This window comes from Mustela nivalis (assembly GCF_964662115.1).
Source record: "Mustela nivalis genome assembly, chromosome: 14".
Classification (NCBI taxonomy): domain Eukaryota; kingdom Metazoa; phylum Chordata; class Mammalia; order Carnivora; family Mustelidae; genus Mustela; species Mustela nivalis.
Window position 1 is genome coordinate 37392427 of NC_139033.1, and position 23621 is coordinate 37416047.

The 23621-nt window shown below is 39.3% G+C and overlaps 1 protein-coding gene and 2 long non-coding RNA genes across 6 annotated transcripts in view; 1 reads left to right on the forward strand and 2 right to left on the reverse strand.

Annotated features, from left to right (window-relative positions):
- Positions 1 to 23621, reverse strand: part of LOC309848361 — an 801917-nt gene that overhangs the window by 478262 nt on the left and 300034 nt on the right. The gene's annotated exons all lie outside the window — the stretch shown is intronic.
- The window catches only part of WDR7 (WD repeat domain 7), a 362265-nt gene that overhangs the window by 73750 nt on the left and 264894 nt on the right, over positions 1 to 23621 (reverse strand). For 2 of the 4 annotated variants that reach the window (XM_082699838.1, XM_082699837.1), the window contains 4 exons: positions 23284 to 23401; positions 21051 to 21200; positions 20375 to 20457; positions 10562 to 11606 (listed from right to left, as the gene is read on the reverse strand). In XM_082699838.1, the coding sequence (XP_082555964.1) occupies positions 11468 to 11606; positions 20375 to 20457; positions 21051 to 21200; positions 23284 to 23401 (490 nt within the window). In that variant the 3' untranslated portion in view covers positions 10562 to 11467. Of the gene's footprint in view, positions 1 to 10561; positions 11607 to 20374; positions 20458 to 21050; positions 21201 to 23283; positions 23402 to 23621 lie in introns of those variants that run through there. The other 2 variants (XM_082699836.1, XM_082699835.1) reach the window with 1 other exon arrangement.
- Positions 11355 to 18369, forward strand: LOC309848360. Its single transcript, XR_014302997.1, has 3 exons — positions 11355 to 11410; positions 14214 to 14326; positions 18250 to 18369. It is a non-coding gene; the product is annotated as an uncharacterized lncRNA (long non-coding RNA).

The window sequence follows — 23621 nt, forward strand, 5'->3', positions numbered from 1 at the left end:
TCTTGACTAAGATCTTCATAGGCCACCTTATCTAATATAGAAGCCCTTCCTCCATTATCCTGTAGTCCATTATCCTATTTTGTCTTTATTGTACTTAACCATCCCTGATATCAAACAATATTTTGCTTATAGCTCGTTTCTCTCCACCAGAGACTTTATCTTTTGCTGAATGTATGAATACATAAATGTGGTCCAAATGAGCAGTAAAAAGTAATGCAGTAAGAAGTTCAAACACTATGCCTATCCCCCAGTGAACTAGTGTAAAAACTATGCAAAACATAATGATTTTTATGGCCAATGAATATTTTATAGGGTCTAAAATAATAATAATTGAGATGGGGAAATAAAAGAAACAAAACATGTCCAAAAAAGTTAGGCAGAAGAAACAGAAGTCAAGAAACTGCCATGATCCCTCTAAAAATAAATTTTTAATTGAGACAAGTAACTGCAGATTTATATGAAATTATCTATAAAGGTCTCTGTCATCTGGGTATGTTAGCATGAGGCTGACAGTTGCATACTGGAAACTATTTAATTATACCTTAGGGAACTAGAAAAGATTACTTGAACTGAGATTCAAGAAGGCAAATATAGTCTAAATAATGATGCATACAAGAAAGTATGTATTTTTGGTATAAATGTTGTTATGGAAATAAAAACTATGCTGTGAATCTGCCAAATATATTGCCACATGTAAATGTCAATGAACGTGATATTATCACACAAAACATAGTTAAAAGAAATAATAACTTATCGATCATCAATAAACACTGGAATAGGTTATTTTTCCAAAGCTGTCTCTGTGACTTCAACTTTCCATGACTAAGTCACAGTGGGGTGTCAGCCACCCCACAAATGGGTGTGAAGCACAAATGTGAATTGAGTGCAGGATCCTGGAGCAAATCATTTTGCTTGCAGAGTTCGCCAACACCCAGTACCTGTGTCTCTAAATAACTTTGGTACTCTCTATTTATAGTCTCCTTTAAATTGATGACCTTTTAATTTTTATTAAAAATCACCTTCAAATAAGAGAACACTGATGTGAAATTTAAAAGTCAATTTGGAAACACAAAGGAAAAGGCAATACCCAACTCTCGGCAAAAATACGATTTGGGAGGAACCTAGAAACCGGTAACATCCCTTTCTTAACCATGACTTTGGTATTTTCCAATGATCTCAGGATGCTGAGTTACTATTGTCTATCATATCCTTGAGCATTAAAAAGCAACAAGAAACACTCTGTTGATAATCCAAAATTAATCTCCAGGTTAACAGGAAACCATCTAAAATCTAAGGATGTCAAACAGAATGTGGGATATAACCATCTACAATTTAGAACTATTTACAATTCTCTAACTACATGACTTGGAGCTAACATTTACTGAGTACTGATGGTAGAACAAGCACACGTACTTTTATAAGCCATTGAGATACTAGGATTACTGAGTGGCTTTTAGAAATTCTTGATGTTGATTTAAAATGGTTCACAAACTTTTGACTCTTTTTGTTAAACAGGACTCAAGCCATATGTACTGGTAAAAAAACTCAAAACACTGCCAATAGGTACGTAGTAAAAAGGAAGTCCTCCTTCTCACACCCCTCCCTTACCAAGGATGAACGACTGTCAAGGATTTGGTGGGACTTCTGAGAGATTTTTCTTTTTTCGTTTTTTAAAGGTTTTATTTATTTATTTGACAGACAGAGATCACAAGTAGGCAGAGAGGCAGGCAGAGAGAGAGAGAGGAGGAAGCAGGCTCCGTGCTGAACAGAGAGCCTGATGCGGGGCTTGATCCCAGGACCTTGAGATCAGGACCTGGGCTGAAGGCAGAGGCTTTAACCCACTGAGCCACCCAGGCACCCGAGAGATTTTTCTAATTCTGATAGCACAAATGGTATCGTGTTACACATATTACCCTGCAATCTTCTATCCTTCTCTCAACACTTCAAGGAATGTTGCCCATGTCAGTATCCATGATCCCATGTCATCCTTTCTCATCCCTGCATCGTGCTCCTGTGTGTGTCAATTCTGTGTATGAATATTCCCTTCCTGACAAGTTATACTGCATATGGATCCTTATATATAGAGGTGACTGTTTCCGTAGGACAAGATCCCCAAAGCGAGATTCTGAATTAAAGTATACACACATTTTTAATGTGATAAGCAACGGCAATTTCCCTTCAATTCCCACTAAAAGTGAGAGTGCCCCCAGTTGGTATTACCCACCTTTCTACCTTTCCCACCAACACCAGAGAAAAAATGGTTATCACATTTTAATTTTAATTTGCATGAAATAACTTTTTAGATTGATTCATTCAGTTACTCTCTGCTGGATATGCATAAAAATTTCTTGATTAATGTAAACAAAAATTATTTAAAAGCTAATCAACGCTCTGCATCCCTGTACCCATCGGGCATTCCAGATGAGGGCTCCGACTTTCTCAATAGCCAAAACATGTTCCAAATAACCCACAAAAAAACCCTGAAGCCCTAAACACAGGCAAACCTGTTCTGTGGGAAAGGACAACAGGCCTTCCGCAGCACAGCGACGTGCAGAAGACACTGACCATCGAAGGCACCACTGACAAGGCACCTGCCCCAAGCCCTGTGCTGGCCAGTATGAGATGCCAAAAAGCTCTTCTGAGGGCCACCACGTGAGGGCTAGGAAAATAATGAGGAGTAGGTTTTCAAAGCACTGGCCGTCAGCTCTCACAGGCGCACCCCTGCCATCAAGGGCAGGGGCACTCCGTCAAGCAGGAGGTACTCCACAAAATGTGTATCGACACTGCCCCCAGAACCCTAGGTCCCCGTGCTGCTCATGTGTTTGCAAGACTTACCCGTGTGCAAAGTGGCTTTGGCGAAGGCACCAGTTCAAGGGGACCTGTGTTAGTTTTGTGGGGGCGTGAGCAGTAAAGGGCAGGGAAATGTTTTCTAGAAGTGCTTCTTTCCAAGGGAGGGCACCAGTTCAAAAGACAAAAAGGAAAAAAAAATCCCTCATTCTGGGATGGTGATGGATACGGGTGAATATCATTTGAAAGTCATCACCTCCTGTCCAGCCTCTTGTCAATTTTCAAGAGTCAACAGATATCTCCTGAATAACACTGTTAAATATTTAATAGGCGAATTACTTCCCTTCTGGAAGAACTTGTTATGGGCACACTGTAGCTGGAAACACCTCCTATGTTGTACAGGCAGCAGCATTTCCCCAAGGGAAATAGTGTGCATGTTAAGGATGTATTGGTGCCTGGGAAAGAGTTCTTATTGCCTGACTCTGCCACTGAGTAACTTTGTGACCTGGAGCAAGTCACCTGCCTATTCCTTGGTTTCTTGGTTTCCTTATATGAATGCAGGAACAGTAAGAGTACGGTTGTTGTGGGAAATAAATGAGCTAATACATGCACAGCACTCAGAATAGTGCCTGGCCCACAACAAACGCTTCCTATCGTGAGTACACACACACTTCAGCACCTTTCATCACCATCACCATAACCAGCATCATCTGCACCTCTGAAGATAGGCTACAGAAAGAATCAAGTGCTATTAACATGCTAAATAAGGGAAATGAAAGCTCCCACATATTTCATACTTATTTCTTAAATACTTGTGATTTGCCAATATAACCTGATAGTAACTGCAAATTATTTTAGTTTCAGCTTAAAGTTGCTGATACTAATAAAAGGGATTTTGGGTTGAAACTCCATGTATCATTTCAAACAGTCTGAAAAGTAACCTTTCTTTCCATTATACAGGGAAATGGAATAGTCCTGGAAGCTTTAGTTTTGTTTTGTTTTATGAAGAACTTTAATATTGAAAAAACAGTCTTTCTGTCATAGAGTTTTTAGGAGTAGGGAAATGGACTAAAATGGTTTGAGAGTGACTTCTATTCACCAAAGTAAAGGTTAACATCTGTAGTTATTATAGAAAGTAGACAATAAAATGGTAACCAATTTAAGAATTTTCCTGGAAGTTAGCATAGAAGCTGTTTACATCCTATTATTGTTATCACCATATGGGATAAGAACAAACCACAGGTTTGGAGGAGTTTTTTTTTAAAAATGAGCTTATGCACTGTTCTAAAGTAGATGGTATTCATTTCCTTACTGGATTTTAAGTGCCCATTTAGGGTGAACAGAGCTGAATCAGCTTTTCACTTGAAAAGCAGAATCAATCAGTCTGTCTACATAATAACAAAGTTTAAGAAAAGGTAAACTGGCTCTGAAAATACAGACTTTTAACTCTTCTGTCTAGATTTTTTTTTCTCATTCAGCTCAAAAGTTTACTTGTTTTACTTTGATTTTATGGACTCTTCTCTATGTTACAGCTTTAACAGTTTTACCAATGATTATTATTTACTTGAATTTTCTAATATATATCAAATTTAAATTTTTTTAATTTTTTTTTTTTTTTTTTTGACAGACAGAGATCACAAGTAGGCAGAGAGGCAGGCAGAGAGAGAGAAAGGGAAGCAGGCTCCCTGCTGAGCAGAGAGCCCGATGCGGGGCTCCATCCCAGGACCCTGGGATCAGACCTGAGCCGAAGGCAGAGGCTTCAACCTACTGAGCCACCCAGGTGCCCCATATATATCCAATTTAAAAGAAATACACACTCACCGTAAAAAAGAAACACAGAGAACACAGAAAAATAAACAGTTAAGAAAGTTACCCTTTACTACCAACCCCTTCTGCACCTCAGGTAATCCTGAGAAATACTTTGGAGTATGCCCCTTCCAGATTTTTCTCCTCTTCATATGCACATACATACAAGCATGAATATAAATCCTCACAGTTTTCTTCTTCAAAAATGATTTTTATGTGCCCTTCTGAAACTACTAATCTCTCCTTGAGTTACTCTTCTATTTCTGTCTTCCCAGATCAGTAGAAATGGACTGACCTCAATCTTTTTAACAGCTGTATGGTATGTCACAGATCTAGTATCTTTTAATGGGAACAACTGTTGGCAAACAAGAACTACATTTAGAGGACATGAGCGAATAAAAATGTTTTAACATAAAGTACATTTTCTACATGAAATCATGCTAAGGGGTTCCCAACAAAGGTCAGCTAAGAGATAATGAGCTAAATCCAGCAAAACCATAAAAACATTTTAGATTCCAGGGTCAATACTACTAAAATGCTGATGATTTATCCATTTATAATTAATTAGAGAAATTTATACCCGGAGCCCTTTCAAGTTAGTTTCCTCCTTGCCGCTACAAAATCTGTTTAGTATCTACTAAGAAGTCCAAGTATTTGAGCCGTTGAATATATAGTTCAGGCCTATGCATAGACTGTTTGAGAACTCCCTCATTCTTGGCAATGAAATATGCAACGTAAAAGCATATGCACTATAATTTTTGCAAAGCAATCACTGACTCATTAGTTAGAGATTCACAACCATATTTAAAATACTGTTTTAGTCAATGACAGCCGATTCTACATATGGAAGTACCTCAGATTTTGGAGTTAGAAGGATTTGTCCGCCTCATAAACATCTACTCATCATTTTATGTTCAGCGAAGACATCACCAGTTCTCTTTTTCCCTCCAGCACACTACTAGCCGCTCCCTCCTTCTTCATTCCTTCCCATCCGCCCACGTGCCCTGGAGACCCTTTTATCAGACCCTTACGACATCTCTCCGATGCACCGGCCGTCTCTGCCAAGCCGGCGTGAAGGCTTCTGAAGCAGACAGAGCCATGCCCCACTGACCAGTGCAGCTGAGCAGCCCGGGCTGGCCAGGCACCGCACACACAGAACAGACGCACGTTATGTGGCCGCTGAGTAAGGGAATCAAGTCTGCAGAAAACCTTACTCCTCCAGAAAAGCCCCACGACTGCTTAAAAATTATTTTACTTTGTTAAGTCACCTGAACTCCATGTATTGATTCTTATTTATTCGGTGACTTTTTTTTCTAATTTTGGAACTGGGTACTATGATTTATCATTTACCTGGCAAAACCCAGTCAATTAGAATATTTCTTTTCATACCAATTTTCAATTCAAAAAATAAACACTATCTAGCATTACTTAGAATAACCGGATGGCATAGACCATAACAGAGTGACTAATTAATTAAAATTTCTCATCACTGAATGATTGAGAATGATACGCTGTCATCAAAAATAAATACTGAATGCTCGCCATTACACATCACTTAAGTTCATATTGATTTCTTGACTCTTATAATAGATTATGTATTTTTTAAAATGGACTTTATTTTTAAAAGAAGATTTTATTTATTTTGAGAGAGAGAAGGAGAGAAAGCGTGTGTGAGCAGGGGGTAAGGACAGAGGGAGAAGAGGGAGAGAAGTAGACTCCCCACTGAGCAGGGAGCCTGACTCCCTCATCATGCCCTTCCCCCACAATGCAGGGCTCAATCCCAGGACCCTGAGATCATGACCTGAGCCAAAATTAAGAGTCCAATGTTTAACTGACTGAGCCACCCAGGCACCCCAAAAATGGACTTCACTTTTTTTTTAAGATTATATTTATTTATGTGAGAGACAGAGTGAGAGAGAGAGAGAGCAAGCGGGGAGGGCTGGGGAGGGAGAAGCAGATTCCCCTGCTGGGCAGGGAACATGATGTGGGGCTCCATCCCAGGATCCCACCTGAGCTGAAGGCAGATGCTTAACTGACTGAGCCACCCACTGACTTTACTTTTTAGAGCAGTTCTGGGTTCACAGCAAAACTGAGCAAAAAGTACAGGGTTTTCCCAAATACTCCTCGCCCCCAACACGCACAGACTCCTCTATTATCAATACCTACCTCCCAAGAATGGTGTATTTGTTACAAATGATGAATTTACGATGGCACATTATCATCACTCCCAGTCTGCAGATTATATTAGGACTCATTCTTGGTTTGTCCATTCAATGGGTCTGGACAAATGTAAAATGGCGCATTCACCATTCCAGAATCACACAGAGTAATTTCTCTGCCCTAGAAACCCTGTGCTCCACCCACTCACGCTCTCTTCCCACGAACCCCCTTGGTAACCACTGATCTTTTTTATTGACTCCACAGCTTTGCCTTTTCCAGAATGTCATATAGTTGGAATCAAACAGTATGTAAGCCTTTTCAGATTGGCTTCTTTCACTGGGTAATAAGCATTTAGGGTTCCTCCACGTCTTTCAAGGCTTGACAGCTCATTTCTTTTTAGTGCTGAATAACATTTCATTGTCTGGATATACCACAAATAATAGGCTTTTAAAAGCACAATGGTGATTCTATGTTAAAACTATGTTCTGATTTCTACCTAATTGACTTTTTTCCACAGAACTTCAAGAGGTTAAAAAAAAAGTGTAATAAAATAGGTACTTCTCGTGTTTTCTTTTTAAAACCTTTAACTTATTTTTCGTACTAATTGAGTCCTTTGTTCATTAAATAATCTGGTGTTGGTTCAGATTTGATAGTTAATTACTTGAAAGAATTTTAGGGAGAGCATTAAAGAAGCTGCAGCGTCCTTACATTAAGAGCATATAACATGTCTCAGATCTTATTAAGAGATAGGATGATTGGTAATCATATATTAATAAATAAGTAATGAGGAAAGATTTTAACACTTTCGGGCTCTAGCTTGCAGCAGGTTATTACGCACTGGAAAGCCCCTCATTTTCCAGAGGAGGAAACAGAAGCCTACAGACATGTCCAAGGCTGCCCAGCTGGGTGTGATAAAGGTAGGAACCCCCCCACCCCCCACAATCCAGAACTCACGTCCCACTGCCGGCAGTCCCAGGCATGCTTAGAGCAGTTCTCGAAGCATGCTCTGTGTCAGACCCGCCTTGGTAGGAACACTAAGAGCTATTTTCCCTTTTCACTCTCATTTTCTCAAGCATGTAGCTGACATCCAGATTCTCCATGGTGTGAGCTATCACAAGCAGAAGCAGATACGAGAATCTGGCCGACTTCTACTGCAGACGTGGTAGATTGGAAAAAACCCAAAATGATGCCATTCTTCTAATTTGCTTTGTTTTAGAAAATATAATCTTTCATTAAAATATTACTTATGTGAACATTTAACAGATTACTTTGAAACTTCTTAATTTTAATTTCAAATATTGCAGCAAATATGGGTTATATTGATAGTTATAACCCACATAAAAATTCTCTGGGGTCCTTGGGGTGCTTGGGTGGCATGGTAGCTGGCACAGGAGGTGACTCCTGGCTTTGGCTCAGGCCATGATTCGAGGTTGTGGGATCCAGCCCCACATCAGGCTCTGTGCTCAGTGCAGAGTCTGCTTTAAATTCTTTCTCCCTCTCCCTCTGCCACTCCTGCTCATGCTCTCTCTAATAAATCTTAAAAAACAAACAACAACAAAAAAAACTTCTTTGGGGCCCTCAATAATTTTTTTTTTAAAGATTTTATTTATTTATTTGACAGAGAGAGATGACAAGCAGGGAGAGATGCAGGCAGAGAGAGAGGAGGAAGCAGGCTCCCTGCTGAGCAGAGAGCCCGATGCAGGGCTCGATCCCAGGACCCTGAGATCATGACTTGAGCCGAAGGCAGCGGCTTAACCCCCTGAGCCACCCAGGTGCCCCGGGGCCCTCAATAATTTTTAACTGAGACCAAGAAGGTTGAGAATTATTGACTTAGAGTCTCCTCTCTTTGAAAAAGTAGACTCTCATTTTCTCTCTCTCCTTCTATGTGGAGGGTGTGTGTGTGTGTATGCGTGTATAGAATATATATTTTAAGATTTCATATATAATCCACACCTTTGAGAATCTGGTTTCAATGAAATAAAAGCAAGCTAAATACAGAGTAAGTGCTTAGGCTGCCAAGAAGAGACTATAGGATAACTTTGGAATCAACAGGATGAGATGCGATTTAGGACTGGGAAGAGGCAGCCGAGGAGGAGAGGAGGCTAGGACGGCAGACGTGACAGAGGGTGAAGGAGCTGCCTGCCCTGTCCCTTTGTCCCAGCAGCAGGTCCTGTGAAGCCTCGCTGCGGGCACAGGGTCTTCGGGTACGTTCTCTCAACAGCTAGGGGTGCTGGGAACGTTAACAGGAAAGCGACCAGACAGGGCCCCTGCTCTTAAGCACCTAACGAGGAAGTGCAAATATGGACAAAGTGACTTCGGATGACATCAGCCCGATGCAGATAAAACGGCAGTGTTATAGTGGTGGTGGAGAGGCCGTGCGAGACGGGGGGGTCAGGGGAGTGGACGTGAATGAGGAGACCAGACAGGCCACGTCACGATCTGGAGGAGGAAATAGCAGGAACCAAGGTCCCGGAGGAAATACGTGCGGGTCTATGCAAGGAGCAGAAAAAAAACACTGAGGTGCACAGTGAGTTTGAGATTAGGATTTGGAGAATACAGGTCTAACCCGTTTAACATAGTATCTGTAACACGAGTCCTTAAATGATGGTAAGTCTGGCCGCCAGCTTGTTGGTATCACAGCGCGTAACACACAAAGTCCAGGGTCAAGCTGGCCCCCTTCCGAGAGCAGCGGCACCGCACTGCGGCAAGAGCCAGGAATCCCTAGAAAAGCGAAGGGTCCTTTAAAGTAAGTAGGATCGATTTCAGGATTTGTACTGAGCCTCAGAAAAACTAATCCCTAGTCTTCCTGAAGTCTAGCCTACCTCCTCCTCGGGCACTGGATCTGGGAAAGGTTATGATATAACCTATCTATCAATCTTGGGGATTTAAGGGCTGCAGAGTGTGCAAGAGCTTTAATTAAGAAGAAGTAAGTTTCCCATTTCAGGGCAACAAAAGGCTCTGCTACATCAGCCTCAGAGGGTGGTGTGCACACGCCTCGGGGCCTCGGGTTCCTGTTAGGAAGTGTGTGAGATCAAAACTACTTCTGTGAGATATTGAGGTATCACTCGATCTGTTCTTTGTGTTGACTCTGCACGGCCGGTGTCAGAGCAAGGCCAAGTATGGTGCTGGTGCGTTAGCCTCAGCCAAGGCCACGGCCCTGTGGTCTACTGGCTGCCATTACATCTTCATGGCCACGCGCTGCTGGCAAGCAGAACTAAACCCCAAGGCATTTTCACTTGAGAATGTCCCTGATGAGGCAGCAAAAATTATTAACTTTATTTACATTCTGACCCTTGAGCACCTGTTGTTTTAACATTCAGTGTGACAACACGGGAAGGGCACAGAAAGCCCTCCAGTATGCAGCAATCTGAGCGTTGTCTCAGGGAGAAACACTTGTGCGATCAAGGAGCAAGTTAAACCAGCTGTTTGTTTGTTTGTTTGTTTTTCCCACATGACACTGTTTGTACTTGAAAGTATAACCCCAGAGACAAAGTGTGGTTATCGGGACCTGGTTTTTTGGTAGACATTTTCTTGAAAATCAACTACTTTATTCTTGTCCAAGAAAACAACTGACAGAACTTGCTGCCAATGATAAAATTCAGGCTTTCAGGTACAAATGAAAACTCTGGCTTCCTACACCACACTGGCTTTTTCAGGAGATCAGCAGTAAATATTAGCAAAAGTGATGTTTTTGATACTGTGTGTTGCAATATGACAATATATGGACAACTACATAACTCAGGAACCAGTACTTTCCAAAGACAAATGCATAATGTCACAAAGTCATACATGGGAGAAAGACCCATTCAAAGTGCAAGATGTACCAATAGGTTTAATACAACAGCATGAAAAGTTCATTATGATTACAGATTCTACATTGTAGCTAACCTTTAAAAATGATCACATGACCACATGCTGCGTTTTGGTGAACTTCTGAAGAAGATGCAAAATTATATTAAATTATATTAAAAAGGCTTATTGAAACATTTTCAACTCTGTATCTATGTGAGGCCAGATTTTTCACCACATACTCAATTAAAACACATATGGCAACAGAGTAAAGACAGGCACAGATATGAAAGTCCACCTGTCTCCTATTAAGTCAGACATTAGAGAAATCTGAAAAAATGTTAAGCAATGCTACTTTCTCAGTATTTTTCTGGCACACTAGTTATTTTTCATAAAAATATGTTTTTATATCAACATGAACTTCATTTAGTATTTCAAATAACTCTTTTGGGTCTTTAATATTTAAGAAGTTCTGAGACCAGAAGGTTTGAGAATCACCAAAGACTGAAAAATACTGGACAATCAAAAAACTATAAAGGGGTGGGGGGTGGGGAGAGGGAGAGGGAGAGGGAGAGATGAGCAAATGGTGGGGCAAAGATCAGAGCAGAGTAGCCCAAGAGGACACGAGAGGTGACAAAACGGGCAGAGCGCAGACTCCATTTCTCAGTGAGAGAACAGAGCCTGCTTCCAGGCCGAGGATGAGGTGCCAGAAAGAAGAGAGGCTAATGTGAGAGCAGCGTTCTCTGCAGAGAACAGTCCGAGAGGAAGCGAAAGAGGACGGAATGAAGAATGCAGCAGGAAGAGACCGGGGCCTGGAACACAAAAGGAGCCATCCCGTCCTCTGAGGAGAGGACACAGCTGTCGCTTGGTGAGTCCATGCCTGTGGACTGTCCCCTGCAGAGCACAGAGCAGGTGTGAGATCTGTTCAGCAAAGCTGGGCTTCACTGTCATCCGACTGTCCGCACAAAAATGTCTTTATGCTTGTCCGTTCGTAAAGTGAAGGATGAAGACGTAATGGGTAACATAAGGGCCTTTTCGGATTCAACAGTCTACAGCTTGCCGTCCTATAAAAATAATGCAGCAAGGTCGCTGCTGCAGTGAACTAACTGGCACCATTTATTGCAACGAAATTAAGGACTAAAATCACGAAGTGGCCTAGCTCGTGTCATTATTCCACTCAGTCCTTGAGTGTCTGCACCAAGTGTTTGGACTTTCTTCACTAAAAACGGAGACGGAGCCGACCAAAGGATTTCTTTTCAACCTGTGAGTTTATCTGACAAGTCTTTAGAAGGCATAAAAATTAAATCACTCTTAGTTGTATGTCAAATCAATTGCTTCAACTTAAGGGAATAAAAATACTTGAAATAAGGATCTATCTGGGAATTTGGGAACATACGGGTTTGGCCAGAGAAGCCCTCGCCTTCTTGCTAGGGGGCGCTCCAAAGGAAGTGGATCCATAAGTCCCTTCAGCTTCTTAGCAACGTGCGTAACTGAGGACTCAAGTGACTAAAAATTTGCATTTAGAGGCACATGTATCTAGTTGTTGCTATGAAAGAATCCTGAAACCTTTTATATCTCCAAGTATAATCATACTTTCCCATCAACTTACAATTTCATTTTTAAATCCCTAATCCTTTATTTGCTATGCATTATGTCACTACTAGTCCACAAGAACATAATAAGATAGCCTCAAATTTTAAAATAACATTATAATTTCATTCTATTTCCAGAGGTATTTTATCTTTCTTTCTAACTGAGATTTCACAGGCAGTAGCTTACAAGAGCTTACTCAATTTTTTATTGAGATGAGCAAAAGAGTATTTTTACAAAATGAATTAAGAAACATTTTAAAAGTCTATGTAATACATACATGTTCTATACTGCTTTTCTCTTAGTTCAGTAGCATCTGTGTATTTTTACACTTTGATTTTTTATGCTGCTGCATCAAATATAGTCATATAAAATAAGTCACAGGGTTTATATGGTGACCCAAAGGGGAACCTTAAACTGAGTCAGGCACAAGATGCTCAGTGTTGACTGGTCTGTTATATGAGGGACTTCACGAGGATATCCAAGTTCAGCAACACAACAGTTCGTAACTATGTTTTACTTTTTTTTTTTTAATTTAAGATTTTATTTATTTAATTGTCAGAGAGAGAAAGAGACAGAGCAAGTGAGCACACAAACAGGGGAGTGGCAGACGGAGGGAGAACCAGGCTGCCCTGCAGAGCTGAGCTAAGGCAGACACTTAACTGACTGAGCCATCCAGGCATCCTGGGAACTACATTTGAACAAGGAATTCTGGGAAAACTCCAGTGATGTTTATCTTCCACTCCTTGAAAAAAGTTAGTTCTACTTTCTTGGTGTCTAGGATATGTTTAACTGTGGACGCTGTATTATTTATAACCAGGCAGTTAACTGTACCTCACTCGAGAGCCCTCAGTACTTCTGCCTCCAACGACAGTGACCTAGAGTGCCAGCTGATGCCTCTTTGACGATCATCTAGGAGCTTGACAAAGGCAAAGCAAAGGCCAATGAGTCCACCGAGAATCTGGAGGGATTCATGTCTTCAATGAGTTACCTGGTTGTAGCTCTGACTTTGCTTATTCACAAACATAAATATTCAATGTTTCAAGAATCTTACTGCTATAAAAGGAAGGCACCTTATTTCCTATATAATAATACAGCCTTATTTGTTATAGTGATGGAAAATCTGGCAGAACCATTTTGTGGATCAGCTTTTTGAAGGATGTATGTGCTATAATCTCTCAAGGGCACTGAAATTTAAGTAATTTTCTTCTATTATTAATAGACACTTCTATATTATTAACAATATTTCTGGAACTAATGTGGATTAGGAAATATTTAAATTCATGACTATAAAGTTTATATAGCAATTAAAATCATGTGATTTTTGTATCTTCCAGTAAATAAATATTTACAGATACATAAACTACTCCAGGAAGACCTAGGATCATTCAGTTAACACAAGGACTTTTAAAAAATTTTTTAGAAATGGGTGCCTGGATGGCTCAGTGGGTTAAAGCCTTTGCCTTCAGCTCAGATCATGGTCCCAGGGTCCTGGGATGGAGTCCTGCATGAGTCTCTGCTCAGTGGGGAGCCTGCTTCCCTGCCTCCCTCTCTTTGCCTGCCTCTGCCTACTTGTGATCACTGTCAAATAAATAAATAAAATCGTAAAAAAATTTTTTTTTTTTTAGAAAATAATCAGTTGGATTCAGGGTAAAATTATTTTTGTGGCCATGGCTTTTGAAATAAGATTTAACACATGCATCTACTTCCCACAGACCTACACATACATATATATGCACATACTCCATCATGGACTTGGGGAAGGTACAAGAGAAGGAGCAGTCTGAGGTCTGATGATGAGGAAGGAGAATGGGAGATGGGAGACACGACTGAGAGGCAGGCAGAGATTTGGCTTTGAGCTGCCTAAGGGCCAAAGCAAAATTTTCAAATGAACCCCCTGGTTATGTGGAAGAAAAAAAACAACAACCAAAACACATACTAGTTCCTTAGGACCAAACAAAAAATGCTTGTTATCCGCGTTTAAAAGAAATGTCTTAAGTCTTCACGGAAGGGGGCACTAAGCAAAGTGAAGCATGACATCAGCACGAGCCCTACACTAATGCACTGGCCATCTTCTCCAGACACTCTCCCGGAAGATTCCTCCAAAAACTGCAGGCGTAGTCCTGAAGAGATCTTGGGGACAGAACTGGGAAGGAGACCAGACACTATGGTCCAACAAGGCAGTTCTCTGATGGTGTGTAATTTCCTCTACAGATATAAACTCAAACATGTAGAAGAATAAATGGACCACGTGTTCTGGTTTGGTTTCTTTGCTGTTATTGGATTATGGGTTTGATTTTTTTGTTTTGTATTATTTTTTACTTATTTATTTTTAAAGGTTTTAAAATTATTTAAAGATTTTTATTTATTAATTTGGGGAGGCACAAAAAGGGGGAAGGGTGGAGGGAGAGGGAGCAGCAGACTCCCCGCTGAGTGTGGTGCCTAACTTGGGGCTAGATCCCAGGACCCTGAGATCATGACCTGAGTTGAAGGATGGCCTGTGTGTTTTTTAAACTAGCTCTGGATTTTTTCCAACTGAGTTTTAGATAAAAGCCAATCAATGACCAGTTTGAAGTTAACATCTTTGGCAGGCATTTCGTGATACAGTCTAAGGGCAACTCTTTAAAAACTAATAGGGCATCACCAGAGCGAAGGAAGTAAAGGAATGTCTTCAGGTGTTTCCTTGGTGTTCCTCTGAGTTTATTCAATATAGAAGCAAATAAGCATTCACGGATCCAAGGTTTTATATAACATAACATGGTCATTATGCACAATGACTCAGGTTTTGTGTTTCTTGGTTTTGGATTTTAGAGTACTCCTTTTCAAACTTGAGGGTACTTAAAAATCATCAGGGGAGGCCGCCAAATGCAGTGTCCCAGGCTTTGTAAGAGTCTGAGGAGGTGTCTCTCTGGTGGAGCGTAGAAATCAGGTAATTCTCCTGAAGATGGTCTAGGAACTGCACTTGGAGATCATTATTCAGAGGGCCCAATTGGGAGTGAGCCCTCAGTACATTTTTATTTTTTATTTTATTTTATTTTTTTTAAGATTTTATTTATTTATTTGACAGAGAGAAATCACAAGTAGATGGAGAGGCAGGCAGAGAGAGAGAGAGAGGGAAGCAGGCTCCCTGCTGAGCAGAGAGCCCGATGCGGGACTCGATCCCAGGACCCTGAGATCATGACCTGAGCCGAAGGCAGCGGCTTAACCCACTGAGCCACCCAGGCGCCCCCTCAGTACATTTTTAAACATCACCTTCCCCCCTGTGTCCTTAGTTCTCTCAACCAGTGAGTGCTCGCTGTACTTTGTTTAATATTTAGTTGTGTAGGGGCGCCTGGGTGACTCAGTTGGTTAAGGCCTCTGCCTTTAGCTCAGGTCATGATCCCAGGGTCCTGGGATCGAGCCCCACATCGGGCTCTCTGCTCAGCAGGGAGCCTGCTTCCCCCTCTCTTTCTGCCTACTTGTGATCTCAATTTCTCTGTCAAATAAATAAATAAAATCTTAAAAAAAAATATTTAGTTGTGTAAGCATCCTTCTAACACGTTCTTGAGAGTCACAAAACCTCTAAAACTACAGGGTCTGTAAGCTACATACATACTGTATGTCTTTTATATGAGGACTCTCAGTTGCATGTAGAGCTCAGGCTTATAAAGAGGAATGTTTGTTTTGAACAACTGTGCTACCTTATGAACACTGTGACTTAGGTATTGATGGTCTGTGCCTCTCTGCATATCAGCTGTTAAGTTTAGATTTGAACTTACGGCTTATCTCTGGCAAATTATGCATTGATGCATTGCTGTAACCTCATGTTTTAGTATCAGCAAGTGAGTTTTGATCAGTGATAAGAAAGAATGTCTGTCAAATTTTACTGGCTTGCGTCCTAATGCATTTCTACTTTCAAGCAGAAGATATTCAAAGGGGATGCCTGAGTGGCTCAGTTGTTAAGCATCTACCTTCAGCTCGATCATGATCCCAGGGTCCTGGGATCAAGCCCCACATCAGGTTCTCTGCTTGGCAAGAAGCCTGCTTCTCTGTCTCCCACTACCCCCTGCTTGTATTCCCTCTCTTGTGTGTTTCTCTCTGTCAAATAAATAACTAAAATCTTTAAAAAAAAAGATATTAAAAGAAGTTTTAACACTGACAGAAAAGCTATTATATAAACCAAATTGGGTAAATCAAACTTTTTGTATTACTCCTTCTTTCTTTCAATGAATTTACAAATTGCAGCTTAAACTTTAACATGTTTTGAATAAACATATCAGAGGACAAAGAAATTCAGTTAATAGTATAACTAAGTAGATAAAGTCACTACTCATTAAATTACATATGGAGTCATATAATCATGAAATAAACCTGAATAGATAAATGAATAAATAAGAAAAACGGAATCAAATGGACTCTTGGTATTTAACAACACATAGAGATCAGCCTAAGTTAAAACCGAAGACTTTCATAACAATAAAATGGAAGTTTTATTATCTCAGGCAATCTGAGAAACAGGCTGCCAAACTTCCAACAATAAAGAAGAGCTTAGAGAAACTACCAATTTAATGTTAAAATGTTAATGTCAAGGTTTTAAAATCCTGAATAGAAAATTCAAAACACAGGTGTGTATCAGAATCATAAGCCCACTGAACAAGTTTTAAAAACCACACCAAACCAAAAACCAAGAGAACCATTATCGGGATTATTCAGCATTTGATGATGTTCCTTCATCTTAGTACTCACAGAAAATTGTGAATTTTTTAAGATTTTTTTTCTTTTCACAAATAGATGAAAATTGTGAATTTTATGTATAACCCAAGTCAGAGTACTTTCGATTTTTAAATATTCAATGACTTTGGGATCCTAGATTATTTCCTAGTTAAAGTAATACAACTTGAGATGTGAAGATCGCCTTTATTACAATGACTAAAAATTATTATTTTGAGAAGTAAACCAATTTTTTTACATATATGAAAATAATAATTCCATTCTGTAGTCTGTATGCATATAAAATACTTTCAAATCTTTGACTAATTTCTTACATACATTTTGGTTTTTCGCCTTATTACTAAGACGGAGAGACCCACAGGAAACTTAACATTCTCAGAATATCTAAATGATGAGCATTCCACTAGGTGCTTATTTAATATTTCATTTAAATGAGTAGTTCATTTAAAAAGAATATTTCATTTAAAATATTTCATTTAAAGAATATGTAATGAAGTTTTTAAACACCTTTTTATGATCTGATCTAGTGACCATAACAACTGAATACTAGTATAGAGCAACACAACATGACAGAGCTTAGCCTAAGCGAAAACCCATAGCATGTTTAAAGTAGGGTAAAGGAAAAAATAAAAATAAAAAAAATAATAAATAGGGTAAAGGAAAGAAAAGAAGAAAAATTCCACACACAAAAAGACTACAAGATTATATAAAGATTGCAAAAACAAATACCGCATGACTGAACCACAGATACTCACTTCAGTGACTTTGACTGGAGTTCCATATTTAGTGAAAACGTTTACAAGCAGGGGGCTCACAGGTGATGTGAGGCACCCAGAACAATGGCATGGACACGGCAGAGATCGAGTAAAAGAATTTTAACTTCTGTTGCTATGCTCACATCTTTGTTGCACATTCATCAACCAAGTACAGATCAGCTAGTAGGCAGGGAGGCGTCAGACAGTAACCTTCTGAGGCCCCATTTCCGCTTAATGTTCTCTGCAGTCCTCCATAACTTACTGCCTGTTCCAACTAACATGTAGCATACGCAACGACCTTATATTGCTAATCACCTTCCGATGTTTACGGGCTGGCTTTCTGTGGCTTCTATCTTCACAGCTATATAACATCTAACCTAATTTCATAGTTAACAACTGCTTGTATTAGTCTGAAGTTTCCTAAGATTAGGTCTTATCAACTTCGCTCTGGCCCAAGCATTACTTAAACTCTGCTGATTCTCCAATGCTTAGAGAATGACGGTCAAACTCCTTCGTATGGAATTCAAAGCCCCACCCTCTGACACCACATTAGATGTCCACCCTCAACCTGCATTCTGGCCACTAGAATTTGCCAAAGTTCACTATATCCTTTTGTGTCTCTAGACATTTACTGATCTGGTTTTTTCTGCAGTTCCAGACGGCACACACTGGTTCATTCTGCGAAGCTGGCTCCAGTAACTTTTCTTTGAAGCTTTCCCAGAGCCCACCATATCACTCCTCCCACCACCAACCCAAAGCCTTGTGGGGCATGGATCCTGGCAGTTACTGTTAGCAAAACACGTTTCTCCTTTAATAAAAGGAGATTATCATTAGTCTGCCTTCTCTTTTGCGAAACTTTCTAAGATTCTATTATTATTATTACTATACTTTCTCCTTTGTGAAACTTTCTAAGCCTCCTCTACCCAGAATCAAGCACTGCCATTTACTGCCCGGTCTTGTCTCTGGTATGGAATTCTACTCTGGCGCATAACACAGCACCCTGGAATTATCTATCTTAATCATCACCTACCCTTTTAGACCCTGTGTGCTCCCTGAGGATATCATCCTATTCATCATTTTATCCCCAGGGTCTAGTTACTACTTGATACACAGTAGGTACTCAATAGATGTTATCAAATTAATAAACAAAATACAACTGTTTTCTGCCAAATCAAAATAACCGGGAACTGAGCATGCCCTCTTAGCTTCCCAGCAGAACCCTTACTCTCCGGCAAAGAAACACCAGCAAACAAGAGTGGACACCAGCAAACTAGGGTGACCTAAAGAACTGAGGGGGCCGCTTACTGGGGAGGCAGGCTTCCAGCAAGGGCAGACAGGCCCTTGAAACACTGGACAATTTCCTCACGTTAACTCCAGGAGGCTTATCTTACATCCCCAAGACTGGTGCTATAAGGAATCCTTTACTAACATTTGCTAGCACTCAGCTCTACAATAATCATCACCTCTATAAAGAGACATCCCAGTGTCCATTTCTGCACAGGCATTTCCTTAGAGAACAACTTAACTGAGACAGTAACAGCTACATATACTGTCATCAGTGAACGGCATGAAAAGATTTTATACATATAATATCTAACAAAAAGAACACAAACCTAAATTAACGTGGCACAATGTTAAAAAAAAATGCCTGCATTCTCACACATGTAATCTGTACCATAAGAAAACACACATCTGTCCACATGTATATTTCAGCACAATCTTTTCCTTTTGGTTTTCTGTTTTTCATTTCTGGGTGGCATGATTCAGCAACGCCAAAATGAGGCGGCTACAGTATAAAGTCTATGATAAATATGGAAGGAGATACTAGAAGATTCAGGGAGTACAACCCAATCAGCAAACACTTGCTCAAAGGCCAGGAGATACGGAAGACATAACGATGTGTCATACGATATCACCTGTCTCAGGAAACTTAGAGTCTGAAGTGAAGCTTGTCACTACTGTATGTGTGCAGAACTGAGCAAACAGAAGGAAGGAGATCACTGAATGTGTCTTAAAAAGAAAAATGTAACTATGACAACTGGTGTTTCTGTTTTCTATAGAAACAATGATTTTCAACAGATTTAAGCACTATTTCTAACAACCACTTGGAGGTAAAAATTTTTTTAACAAAATGTACCCCAAGCTATAAACATTTTGAGAACTAAAAACTATTTTAAGGGGAAAATAAACACTACTGCATTTAAAACACCTTCATTTCCTAACAATGAAATGTTATATACGTCTAAAATTATTGGTTATATTCAACATATGCAACACTATTATTTCAGTTCTAACTGTTCTTGGCCAGTTATCTCATAGGGAAAACAACTGCACTTGGTAGGACAATATGAAGAATGCTACCTTTACATTAAAAATAAAATTTACCAGTGAAAATGTGGTAGAAATGTTCCCCTGGCTGAAAAGTATACCTTCTCTCCTAAGTCAGACAGAAGCTTCCTAAACTCTTCCTTTTGTAATGTAAATGTTAATTTGAGTGATGAAGGTAAGGACACACACATACTCAACAGATGCTATCTCTTACTCATTTTTTCAAGTTTTGAGAAAATCTCATCAGGATCCAATTTCAAATACTGGTTCTATTATAGCTGTGTTTTTGACTATGAGCTGCCTAAACTGTTTTCAGAAAGTAAGCAGATAGTAATTCAGAACTGGTTTTCTAACTGGGCAAGACTACTCATTCACTCCGTTAAAAATTTTTTCAAAATTATTTGTTAGTAAAAATTATTTATTTTGCATGCTATGGAAGGCTTCTTTACCTGCAGATGGCGGGGAAACATTCTTGAAGACCTTTCTTTTTAACTAAAGATCCTTCAAGGCAGTACATAATGATGTCCATAACCTTTATAGAAAAGATGCAAATCCAAAATTAATTTCAAAAATACTTAATTTTCCAAAATTCAAATTATTAACTTAGGCCTCAGTTGCATGAAAATTCTAGATAGTGTGCAGTATTTAAACTATAGTATATTTACTAAAGTTACAGTATAGTTACTTAATACTACAGGATATTCTTTCCCTAATCTGCAAGAAACATAAGAGCACTAAAATAAAGAAATAAGACTTGTTGACTTCAAAGGCAATTCATGTTTATGTACAATATAGGTAGCTTTTATTCGAGCACTCTACATGCTTTATTTATAATGAAAGACATTAAAGAGAACACACTCTTTAAAAATTATTCCAGTACAGACCCCTTCCCTATGACGGGTAAGTGTACACAGCAATCATTTTGATCTTTAATGAGATTTAAATAAGGCCCCTAGGAAATGGTCCAAAAGTCAATTCATTTAATTATCTCTCTTTCTGTCTTGTAGATAAGTCTTTGGATTCTTTTTCTTTTATTTCTTTGGAAATAAAAATACAGATTTATATTACTACGTGCACATACTTCACTTGGGCTGCTGCTCTAACATTTAAAGCAGATATCCTTACCTCTACGAGAAGATCCACAACATCCGTGGGCATCTTTTCAATAAGAATCTCAATGACTCTCAGAATTTCCCCTTTAGCTCGTGCAAGAGTTGTTGTGTGCATGTTCTGTTGCGACTGGGTATTTGCTGCAAGAGCTGTATGTCTGTGCACCTGTGAAGACATTTCAATGCTGGAGACACGGCTGACACTAGATTCAGTTTTGCATTTCTAGCCACTCGTTTACTTCTCCTTTGTTAATACAGGAGGGGAAAAAAATGAGAATCAACAGAACAACTTTCTTGGAGTGGGTCGGAAAACACTTTGGATTGCAAAACAAAGTATTTAGTACAATAAAAACTCAGTAAGTATCCTCTAATAAAATTCTGTAAGTTCCTGAGTATTACATGAGGCTTTAATACAACACTACTGTGACATTTTTCCAAAGACAGGCTGAAGGTTTGTGAATTTGGTCTACTTGGTGCTGAGGTGGACAGTGATTAGGAGATACCCAGCGAGTAAGAAGCATGAGACTTGCCCTCAAGTGGTAATAACAGTAAATAATGTTTATAGAAGACTTCCGGTGTCCCAGGCACCGTTCCTGGTGCTCTATAATGAGGCTGGGAAATGTGAATGAACGTGCCTCCAAAAATAATAAGCACTGTAAAGAATATTAGTTCACTGTGATTTTTCTTCCCTGTACAAACTGTAAGTCTTAATCATTCGGAGAACGAACACTGGATGGGACATGACAGGGAAGGGAACAGTGAGAAATACTTCAGGATCTCACTCTAAAACTCTAAGTGCAGTGGAAAACTTATTTTTACAAGGTAATAACTGTGACTATTACACTGAAATACCAGAACACTAAGAATGTAGGGATCAACTGGTAATTAGTAAAACATCAACATTAAAATATTTTAAAAATACCTTTCTAACCAAATGCTGGAGTAGAATAAATCCAAACCATGGCTATTCTAACAGTTCATTTAAAAATATTCATACATAAATGGTGAAAACTAAGTTCAAGAACACAACACAAATACTTGCTTATTCTTTAAAGAGGTAGTTTTATGGCTGGCATTTATAGGACCTATATATGTGGTCAGACTGATGTAAGCTTTATTCAATATATTCAATATTATTATCAATGCATATTCAACTGATTAAAAACTGATTAAAAATTCCATGGCTAATAAATATGTTCATTTATATATTTATTTCTATTACATAAGAAATCTGTTCATTTATATATATATGTTCTTCATACAAATATATACCTATAAATTATAGGTATATAACATACATGTGCATACTTTAAATACAGTGTAACCTCACTGTAACACTATGCACTATCAGAAAAACATACCCCCTTATTCTACAGAATTATCTTAAGTATGAATTCAGAGTCCCACCACCTCCTATTAACCCATACAATCTATGAGAACATTCCTTCCTCCCTTCTAACTAACTTCACGTCACAAATATTTGCTGCATGCCTATTAAGGATGGCTCTGGGGCAGACACAGGCCCAGTAGGTTTCAGGTTATCAGGGCAGACTCAGAGGTATTTATTTAGTATTTTAAAAATTCATCATAGCTACAGGAAAAACAACTCAGAGCTCATACCCCATGGACACCAAGTCTACACATTATTCATGCTGAAATGGAACAAACCTTTAAAAAAAAATGTAGGAGCTTATCATCCTTCTCTCCCACTACTAAGACCTACAGGAAAGATCCTATAATTGGTTCATTGTTCTTTACTAGTTTTTCAGTTAGATGTGGGCAATTAGTTAGAACACTAAGAAGTGGGAATCAATTGGCATTCAAGTCTTTATCTGTGACATGCAATAGGAAAAACAATTAGCAAGTTTATGACTTACATTTTTGTTTACAGTTGAAAAGCCAGTGTTAAATAAGTTCAGTGTTGATTACAGGCAGATATTTACATTTGTAAAATGGGAGTATCTCTAGTATATTTTAATTTGAATAAGGCTGCTATATTTCAGATTGAAAAATTAATTTCAAATATTTGCAAGTAAGTTAACTTTGAGAACAGAAATGAATACAAAAGCACAAGTAATGACTGCACTGCAGTGGAATTCAGGGTACATACGTATTCAATTCGGCACTAAATTATTAACTTGCATTGTTCTAGAACTGGAAGGATTATTTGTGGACATGGACCCTCAGCTCACAATATCTAATAGTTCCTCTAAATGAGAAGATGGAGCACACGGAGAGGTTGTGCTCACCTCTTTGGCTATAGTCGTGATGAAGGCGGGTGGTCTGGCAGTGGCAATGAGCGAGAGGGCATGCCTCGCAGAGCGGGCGGAGTCAGCTGCAGGGCTAAGAGGCAGCCCCATTGTGATGCTAAACAGGGATCAGGAAAAAAGGAAAAAAGAAAAGAAGCATTAGAAATATAGACTGAAAAGATTAGACACAGCTTATAATGTCAGTTCAAGGTCAATGGGAGCACTCAAACAGTTAGAATATAATGGACTTGCAACAATGAGCAGTGATTAGGAGTCAGGGTGTTCTGGCATCAAACACAAAATCGAATAATTAACCGTGAAGATTGAAAACAGTATGT